Here is a 9,538-nt window from a genome sequence, read left to right as displayed (position 1 = left end):
TGCTGGAGATATTTAAGAACAGGTTAGATAGATGTCTATCAGGGATGGTTTAGACAGTAATTGGTCCTGCCATTGGGGCAGGGGGTTGGACTCGATGGCTTCTTGAGGTCCCTTCCAGTCCTAGTATTGTATGATTCTAAGTGTCTTCAAATGATGCTTGTATGTTATCCAGGTTTCACATGAATACAGTAGCATTGGAATACCTACTGTACAGTACACAAAGAGCTTTGCCTTGGCATAGATGTCCAATTTTTCAAAGACCCTTTGACTCAGGTGGGTAGTAGCAGAGCTTGCACAGCTCAGACGCCACTAGATTTCTGTCTACTGTAGTGGAAAAGTTCCTTCCAAGGTAATGGAAATGCTCCACATTTTCTGGCCGTTCTTCGTTGGCTTTGGGAGAAGGTACATGAGATTGTCCTCTCTGCAAGGTTGATGGAGCACCTGGGTTTTTTTGACTTTCAGTGTAAGGCTGAGATTCTCCCAGGCTTTGGTGAGGGTGCTGAAGATGGTTTGAAAGGCTCCAAGAGAAAAATCAGCAACCGTGTTGTCATCCACATATTGGAGCTCCATGATTGAGGTCATGGAGGTCTTGCTTTTTGCCTTCACAGTGTGTGCAACATGGACTGAGGTAGGGCAGGGGAGGAGATGAATATTGATTTTCTGCATGTTTTTCCCACCCCTCCACTAATATCACAGATTCCAGCAATTTCAACCACAAGTCTTGTGAGACTTGGCTGTTGCTTAAAGATCCAACTGTGGGAGGAATCTTGGCTTATGCTTAAGAACAAGGCAATTTCCAGCCCTGAGGTTGGGGAGAAGAGCTGGACACACTCTCCAGCTCACAGCGCAGAGGGAGAATAACCAGAACCCAAGGTATTACTGACACATTCATTGCCAGTATGATTCTGAGGGGCTGATGCTGGATTTTGAAGATTTGGGGTTGCTGATGCAGGAATTAGTGGAGACAGATGTTAAGATCAGCTCCTGCAGGGGGATTCCCAGGGACCAGTAGCATGGCCAGCAGGTGTGTGTGTGTGAGGGGGCTCAGGGGAGGCTGGGGAATTCCAAGGGGCAGGAAGTGGGGTGCGGGGAGGTGAAGGGGTGAAAGGGGCTGGGGGGTTCCCAGGGCTTGGCAGTGGGGCTAGGGGAGATGAAGGGGCTTGGGACAAACTGAGGGTTCCCAGAGGCTGGCAGTGAGGGGAGGTGAGAGGGCTCAAGGAGGGCTGGGGGGGTTGCCATAGGCCAGCAGCAGGGTAGGGGAAGGCTGTAAGGAGAGTTTGGCAGAGGAGGGGTTCCCAGGGGCCAGTAGCAAGGAGAGGGGAGTTGAGGTGTCCCAGGGGCCAGCAGTGGGGCAGGGAGGGGAAATAGGGAGCTGGGGAGGTTTCCAGGGGCGGGCAGTGAGGCAGGGGGAGGTGGGGGGCATGGGGGCTCCCAGGGGGTAGCAGTGGGGTGGGGGGGGGCTGGGGGGTTCCCAGGTGCCAGCAATGGGGCAGAGGGGAGGTGGAGGGCCTGGGGGCTCCCAGGGGGTGGCAGTGGGGGGGCAGAGGTGGGGAGCTGGGGGCTTCCCAGGCACCAGCAATGGGGCAGGGGGAGGTGAGGGGCATGGGGGCTCCCAGGGGGTGGCAGTGGGGTGGGGGAAGATGGGGATTCCCAGGAGGTAGCAGGAGGGCAGGGGGAGGTGAGGGGACTTGGGGGGAGCTGGGGAGTCTCAGGGGCCGGCAGGGGGAGGTGAGGGGCATGGGGGCTCCCAGGGGGTGGCAGTGGGGTGGGGGGAGGTGAGGGGGGGATTCCCAGTGGCCGGCAGTGGGGCGAGGAAGATGAGGGGGTCTCAGGGGCCGGCAGTGGGGCGGGGGAGATGAGGGGGTCTCAGGGGCCGGCAGTGGGGCGGGGGAGATGAGCGGCTGGGGGTATTTCCGGTGGGGGGGGAAGTGAGGGGGCCCCAGAAGAAGCCGGGGGCGACGTTAAGCAATCACGTGCCTGGGGGAGAGGTTATGTCCCCCATGCTCCGCCCACCCCGCCAGGGGTCATCGGGGGAAACCCCACTCAACTCCCCCAGGGGGCGGGGCCAGCGCCTCAACTCTCCCCACCCCAGTGATCTGATTGGCTGCTGGGAGGGGCGGGAGCTTTGCCTTAAGTTGGTCCGGGGCGGAAGTCGCCGTTGGGCCGAGCGGACGGCTCCGGCGCCATCTTTGATGAGGGCAGATCGGGCCGTTGGCCCTCGCGGTGTCCGAGCAACTGTCGGTGAGACTCGGTCCTACGGCACCTCCGGGGGGCGGGGCCAGAGCCACCCCCGCAGCGCGTGGGGCCGTGCGAGCCCCGGGGCTGGCAGGAGCGTTGGAGGGGGGTGCACGAGGTGGGGGTGCAAGTAGGGGATCCATGGGGTGGGGGTGCACGAGGTGGGGGTGCAGCGCAGGGGGGGGCGGTCTGTGAGGTAGGAGTGCCTGGAAATGGGGAGTCCAGAGGGTGGCGGTGCAGGCAGAGGTGCATGGAGATGGGGGGGTCCATGGAGTGAGGGTGCATGGAAATGGGGGTGCATGGAGATGGTGGGGATGCAGGTTGGAGTGGGGAGTGCAGGGTTTATGGGGTGGAGGGTGTGGCTGGGGGGGTTCAGGTAGGGGTGCATGGAGATAGCGAGGGTGGGGAGGGCGTGGGGTGGGGATGCAGATGCAAGGGGGGAGTGCAGGAATTATGGGGTGGATGGGACATGGGGGGTGCAGGAGATGGTGAGGGTTTGGGATGAGTTTGAGGGTGCAGGTTAGAGTGCAGTGCAGCAGAGCGGATTATGGGGTGGTGGTGCCCTAATGAGATTGTGCGAGGCGATGGGGTGAGGGTGGGGGAATGGGATTTGCACGGGAGTGTATGAGCTGTGTACACTGTTGCCTTGGCTGCCTCCAACGAAAAGGGAAAGGTCCGAGTCTAAGACAGACCCAACCCTACTGGGTGCAGGGAATTTCCTGAGCGCCTTCCTAAACCCAGCAGGGGACAAAGCCAGTTGGAGCCTGTTGGTGGGGAGCTGCCCAGCCTGGCCTCTGCTCCTGGCTCAGTGTGCCTGGAGCACAACCTCCACAGCTGGACTCCGAGTCCAAATATTTCAGCGGGAATAAAGGTGGAACTATCACTCAGCCCAATGCACGGCTAGTGTGGGAAAGTTTGTGAAGGCGAAGAAGAGGCTGAGCTCCAGAAATTGCAAACAAGCAGTTGCAGCTGAATGCAACGGACAGAGATGCCCAGAACTGCCAACTTTGACTAAACATCTGCGAGAGTTAGACTCAGACTCTGAGAATGAAGGCACTGATATTGCATTACCGCTGCCAAATCCAGCAGGAAGAAACCAGATCCAGGTCAGCTAAGGACAGAGAAGGAAGCATCCTGTTTCTTTGGTTTTTTGTTTTTTAAATCACAAAGGGTTTTGTACCAAAACAATTCCAGAATGGAGACAAAAGAGGGACTGGAAAATAACAGCTTTTTTCCCCCAAAAATGTAGCTATAATAGTCCTTATATTACTGAGCATCCGACTTTTCAAGCAAGGGTCTGCTACTTAAGAACAGACTACGAAGCACCCAATCAAAACCAGAGGTGGAAAAAGTACCCCAGACATTACTTGAGTATAAGTACACTTGCTTTTTGGGTGGGGATGTACTTAAGTACAAGTTACTGGTGTCCCTCTGGAAAACTACTTGAGTAAAAGCACGCACACAGATCCAGATGTGGAAAAGGTACCCAAAAAGTTACTTGACTAAAAGCACAGCTGCTTTCACTTCTGGATACTTGTGTATAATCTAGATCATGGGTGTCCAACCTGTTGGCTTGCCTGGGCTGCACTGAGTGAAGAGGAATTGTCTTGGGCCACATATAAAATATATAATATAGTTAATGTATATAAATCACATAATAATGTTAAAAGTTTATGATCTTGTGGGGCCGCATTACTAGCTGTCCAGGGCCGCATGCGGCCCGCGGGCTGGACACGCCTGATCTAGATGTTGTGTGTGTGAACTTTTATGCAAGTAGTTTTCCATAGGCTCTCCAGTGATTTGTACTTAAGTAAAAGTACAGCTGCTGGGAAAGGTACTTATGTAACTTTTTGGGTACTTTTCCCACCCGTGGTCAAAAGCAGATCAGCTGTGACCAGGGAACTGCAGTTATAATGGCTTGAGGAGTGGATGTGTGTAACAGTTTACACGGATAAGCAGTTGCTTTATGCCCGGAGTATTGCGTACAACCAGTGACTGATAATTGTGTGCGAATAGGGAAGACTGTGGTTCGTGCATCAGTGGTTGATGCTGCATGCAAGAAGTCTGGCCAGTGCTGTGCTCCCTCGACAAGAGAAACCAGATCATCAGCAAGCAGACTGTACAGTTGCCTTGTAACAAGCTGTGACTCACAACAAGAGAAAGGTGCCAAGTGGGAGGGGTGATGTGGAACAAGATGTTGACATTTGGGCCTAGGTCTGGGCGTGCATCACCTTTGACTCACTCTGCTTGGATGGGAACCTACACGGAGTGCTTTGATGAAAGGTTGTAGATTTACAAAAATATTTTGGGAACCAGGCTGGAGGTGGATTATGACTGAGAAGTCCAAGGATCGGGAAAGCCCCAAACCCTCAGTGACACAATGGAACAATCAAACAACATGGGGAAATATGTTAAAAATCAGCCACATTATCTCGGGACTGTGAGCAATCCTGAGGCCAAAACTGAAGCCAGCGATCAGTATCATCAATACGCAGGGGATTTATCAAGAAGCAAAGAACTTAATCCGTCAATGGAAAACAGGTGCTGTCACAGCGTGTAGGGGATCACTGAGTCCTGAACCCTAATCCACAGCCAGGTGTGATTGGTGGACAGTGTGTAGAACAGGTGGTTTATTAGTTGATGGGGATACGGTGTAGGACAGCTCAGTGGTTGGAACATTGGCATTGTGAGTTCAACCCTTGAGGGGGCTCTTTAAGGATCTAGGGCAAAAGAAGATTAAAAAGTCTGTCAGGGATGGTGATAGGTCCTGCTGTGAGGGCAGGGGATGGAACTCAATGACCTCTGCAGGTCCCTCCCAGCTCTATGAGATAGGTATATCTCCATACTGTCAAAACAAAAAGCAGTCAAGTTTTTTTTTGTTTTGATAGTATATAGACTAGCACAGCTCCCTCTCTGTTAGTACATCTCCATATTGTGCTTTCACCACATCAGGCCCCATGGATGTTTTCTCCGTGTCTCCTAAATCTCACTTCTTGACCATCTGAACTGCCATGATGGCTTTCAACCTCATTCTTCTAGACTTCCCTTCCTCACAGGGCCCCAAACACTTTTACAGGATGACATTAGCGAAAGGCTGATGTGGTTGCGAAAGAGGTGACAAAAGAACCTTCTGCAACTTAATTTGCCTGGCAGACGTGAAACACAACTTAATTTGTAATTCCTACAAAAAGCAAGACCTCAGAGCAAACGCTGTCATGCAACCTTGCCCTTAGATAAACGACCATAGTAAGTTAATGGTTGCTTCCTGCCTTACCAGTGGGATATGCGCTTATCTTATCCAATGCATCTCTACCAATGGCATAAGCCAGTTCTTGCAGGTAATGGGAAAGCGTAGCAGGCCGGGTGAAACAGAACCATACAGAATGTATAAGCAAAAACATGTAGGAAACTCTTTCATATCCAGCATTCTATCATCCGGAACTGCCACTTTAACCATGAGTCAATTTTCGTTAACGGTTGCCATAAGTACAATAGAGCGAAAGCCAATGCAAATAAATGCAGCCAACACAGCGTAAGTTTGCAGTGTGCAGTGCTACTGTCGTTGGCACAAAGTGCTCTGCATGCATTTGTGTTTGTTTCTTAAGAGCTGATCTTGTTTTTCTTTAGTGTTAGGCAGTGCTAGGTACACACCTCTGTTACCCAGAACATTGGAATGTCTGGTAACCTCCCGCTCCAGGATATGAAAGAGTTTCCTGTACCTTCATTAGAGGTATTAGAGCTTATATAAAATGCTAAACCACTACATTTTGGCTACACCCCCAAGGCGCGATGTTCCCTGCCCTGCACCATCTCTGCCCAGGTGTGCGCCCCACCCCCGGCATCACGAGGGCAGGTGGCTCGGCCCGGGGGTACCTGTCGCAGGAGAACGAGCAGCGGTGCCGAAGGCTGCTGGAGGCCTCCACCCGACGCTACCGGCAGGAGGCAGTGGGGGCGGCGGTGTTGGTGACGCTGTGCTCGGTGGGCGGGTTCCCTGCGCTGCTCTACACCCTGCGCTCCAGCACGCTGACGGGCCACAAGGGAGACGTCAGGTACCCCTGCGCTGGACTCGGGAACAGCACGGCTGCTCTGCTTTCCCAGCGCTGCCCCCGCCGCGTGCCCAGCTCCTGCTATCCCTGCCCTGGGCTCTCCCCACTGCCCCAGCTCTGCTGGTGCCCCTCAGTCCCTGCTGGTAGCTCCTTGGGGACCGTTCACATTCTCTCCAACCCCAGACCCCTCAGCCCCAACCTCCAGCCCCCTGCCCTGGGCTGCCCTCAAACCCAGCTCTGCTGGCGAGTCCTCCTTGGTGTTTCTGTTCACAGCAGCTCTCCTCTGCAGTCCTGTGAGGTGTCTGTGCCCCCTCCAGCGGTCCCAGAGCACGGGGGGACCAGGGTGGAAGATGCCCCAGGTGCTTGGCAGGCAGCAGGGTCAAGGGGCCTGGCCCTCCCTCCAAGGAGACTCTGGCTTTCCCCTTGCAGTTTCCCGGGGGGCAAGTGCGACAGCTCTGACCAGGACGTGGTTGTCACAGCGCTGAGGGAGACACAGGAAGAGCTTGGCCTGCGCCTGGAGGCTGAGCGCGTCTGGGGGGTTATGAAACCCCTCCCCAGTGGGGTAACACTATGCAGCTCCCCTAGCAGCACCGGGGAGGGGAACCCCTGGGGCAGGGCTGCACGGACAAGCCAGGGAGGACTGGAGGGGTGTCAATGGTGGAGGGGCCTGTGGGGAGGCAAATCTCTGGGTTGTGGGCAGGGCACTCTGTGGGGCAGGGAGCAGAGTGAGGGCAGATCTCCATGGGTCGCTGTGGTGTGAGCAGCTGGAAGGGTGCGGAGTTGCTGTGGAATGGAGTCCTGGGGGGAGCAGTGTTTGAGTTGGGGTCCCCTTGAGGCATCAGCTGGGGATTCAGTGAGGTGGGGGGTGCTGGAGGGATCTGGGGAGGCTCTGTAAGGCCCATGGGGGAGGTCTCTGAAGTGGGGCAAGTCCCATGGAGGGGCTAATTCAGAGTGGAGAGTCCTTGAGGCAGTTATCAGAGGAGGGGAGTTACGGGTGCTGAGGGACAGCGGGTCCATGGGAGGGAGTGTCTGAGGAGGGAGGATTGGAGGCACAGTGAGGCAGGGTCTGGGGGGTGGTCATTGCACAGTGAGGGACAGCGGGTCCATGGGGGGGGGCGGTTCTTGCAGTCAGGGGATAAGGGACACTAGGGGCAGTGTGTCTATGGGAGGGCATCTCTCTGGGGGGTGGGGGGGTGTCGTCCGAGGCGGCGACGTCTCTGGGAGTGCGGGGAGTGGTTCCGTCAGGCAAAGAGGTTTCTCAGGGAGAAATCCAGGCAGTGGTGCTGCAGGGTGGAGGGGAGGCAACGGTGGGTGTGGGGGATGCAGGGTGATTGGGGGGGGGTTCCCTATGGATGCTCACATCCATGGGGCTCACTCTGGTTTCCTTCCAGAAGGGACTGATGGTTGCTCCTGTCTTGGCAAACCTGGGCCCCTTGGAGCACGTGTGTCTGAGCCCCAACCCGCAGGAGGTGAGCCCCACGCCAACCCTCCCAGCCATGCCACCTGGGGCTGCCCTGACCCTGTACAGAACTCCTGCTGCCCTTCGGGGGTCTGGCTGGAGGGAGGCCCCCCCCAGCCTGGTTAGCCCATTGGCCTCCTGCAGGGAGAGCGCCCCTGCCCCACAGGCAGCTGGGCCTAGAGTCACCATGGACCTGGCTCCCTCCACCAGTCTCCTCCTAGAGGATCACTCATGGGCAGGCCAGAGTGGATCTTCCCAACCCCCCAGGTCAAGGCCCAGCCCTGCCCCAACCCCTGAGCCTTACTCTAGCACCCCAAACCCAGCCCAGTGCTCTGGACTTGGACTCCCTCCACCCCTGCCCAGCAGCTGCCCTCCAGCAGCGCCTCTGGAGAAGAGCCCATCTCCTGCAGCACCCTGAGGCCGGGGGGGCGTGGTCTACACTGAAGTGTTACCATGGCCAGGTTATGGCTCACGGGGGTGTGAAGAACCCCTGTGCAGCACTACAGCTGCGCCAGCCTCACCCCCCAGAGCGGCCAGCACTAGGGCAGCTGCAGGCCCCTTCAGTGGCCTCTGCTGCTGCTGCTCAGAGAAGGAAGCAGCTCGCGCCAGCAGCGGTACTGGCCCCCAGCCTCTTTCATGCAGGCACAGCCTGAGTCTTCCCTGAAGCACCCTGGGGAATCTGCCCTGCCCTGGGCAGCCTGAGACGGGGGGGTGCTGAGTACTCCCGCTGGGGGGGGTGCTCCAGCCTAGGCCTGGGAGGGAGGGGTGGGGCACAAGCTGCCCCAGGAAGAGAGAACTACCCCCAGCTCTTGCTCTTGGCAGAGTTCAGGGGCAGCTGCTCCACGGAGGCCTGGCCGGGGAGATATGCCACACACCCGCTTGGCTGGGGTAGGCTGGGTAGGGGCCAGGCCAGGGACAGCCCTCACCTGGCTGAGGCAAGTCCACAGCAGCTGGGATGCCCCTTGGGCCCTGCTCCACTGTCAGAAGTACCCTGCAAGTGGCTTGGAGTGCAGCCCCCAGCCCAGACCTGGGGAGGGGGGCGGTGCTGCTTTCCCGGCCCAGGGCAGGGCTGGCGGCACCCACAGGTCCTTTGTGTCTTCACCCCCAGGTCGAGGACGTTTTCACCATCCCCCTGGCTCACCTGCTGCAGGCCCAGAACCAGGGCTACACCCACTTCCGCCATCAGGGCCGCTACAGCTACACGCTGCCTGTCTTCCTCAACGGCCGCTACCGCGTGTGGGGGCTGACAGCCATCATCACAGACCTCACGCTGGAGCTGCTGGCGCCCAGTGCCTACCGCCAAAGAACACGCCCGCCCAGTGCCCGCTGAGCCCCAGGGATGGACCGCCCTGGCAGGGCACATGCAGCCAGCGGGCCGGGGACCCTGGAGGCAGAGTGCGCCATGGGGTGGGCAGGGCTAGGTGCTCCCCTGTCCCAGGGGAGGAGGACTGGGAAGCAGACTGGGTGCACATGTGCACCGCCCCAGGGGCATGGGACAGGGCTGGGGGGGGGGGGCGTGACCCCAGGGGGGAATCCCCTGCCACAGTGCTAGTACTTAGGGGGGTGCGGCGAGTTTCCAGGTAGCAGGACGGGAGGCTGAGGAGGCCTGTGTGAGCTGCTGCCCCTGCTGTATTTCTTGTAGGGCCTACACATAAACGAACCTCCCCGAGCTGCGTGCATCTCACTGCTGGGGGTGGGGGGAGAGTGGCCAGGTGCTGCCCCCCTCACCAGCCCTGGGCTGCTGCTTGTGAAGAAACAGGGACTCGCAAACAGCCTGGCCTTTCATCCTTGCCCCACC

The 9,538-nt window shown here is 57.4% G+C and overlaps 1 protein-coding gene across 2 annotated transcripts; it reads left to right on the top strand.

The window, feature by feature from the left end:
• Window positions 1-2,159: 2,159 nt before the first annotated feature.
• NUDT8 (nudix hydrolase 8) lies at window positions 2,160-9,361 on the top strand. 2 transcript variants are annotated; one of them, XM_074998165.1, is made up of 5 exons: window positions 2,160-2,241; window positions 6,020-6,284; window positions 6,711-6,843; window positions 7,673-7,750; window positions 8,849-9,361. In XM_074998165.1, exons 1-5 carry the CDS (start codon window positions 2,193-2,195, stop codon window positions 9,068-9,070), a joined length of 747 nt encoding a protein of 248 aa, XP_074854266.1. In that variant the 5' UTR covers window positions 2,160-2,192; the 3' UTR covers window positions 9,071-9,361. The 2 variants fall into 2 exon arrangements, with proteins under 2 accessions (XP_074854266.1, XP_074854268.1); XM_074998167.1 differs by lacking the exon at window positions 2,160-2,241 and adding an exon at window positions 3,475-4,776 and having other exon boundaries at window positions 8,849-9,357.
• The last annotated feature ends 177 nt before the right edge of the window (window positions 9,362-9,538 follow it).

The sequence above is a fragment of the Carettochelys insculpta genome, chromosome 6, assembly GCF_033958435.1.
Source record: "Carettochelys insculpta isolate YL-2023 chromosome 6, ASM3395843v1, whole genome shotgun sequence".
Taxonomy (NCBI): domain Eukaryota; kingdom Metazoa; phylum Chordata; order Testudines; family Carettochelyidae; genus Carettochelys; species Carettochelys insculpta.
This window is presented reverse-complemented; position numbering and strand designations above follow the sequence as displayed.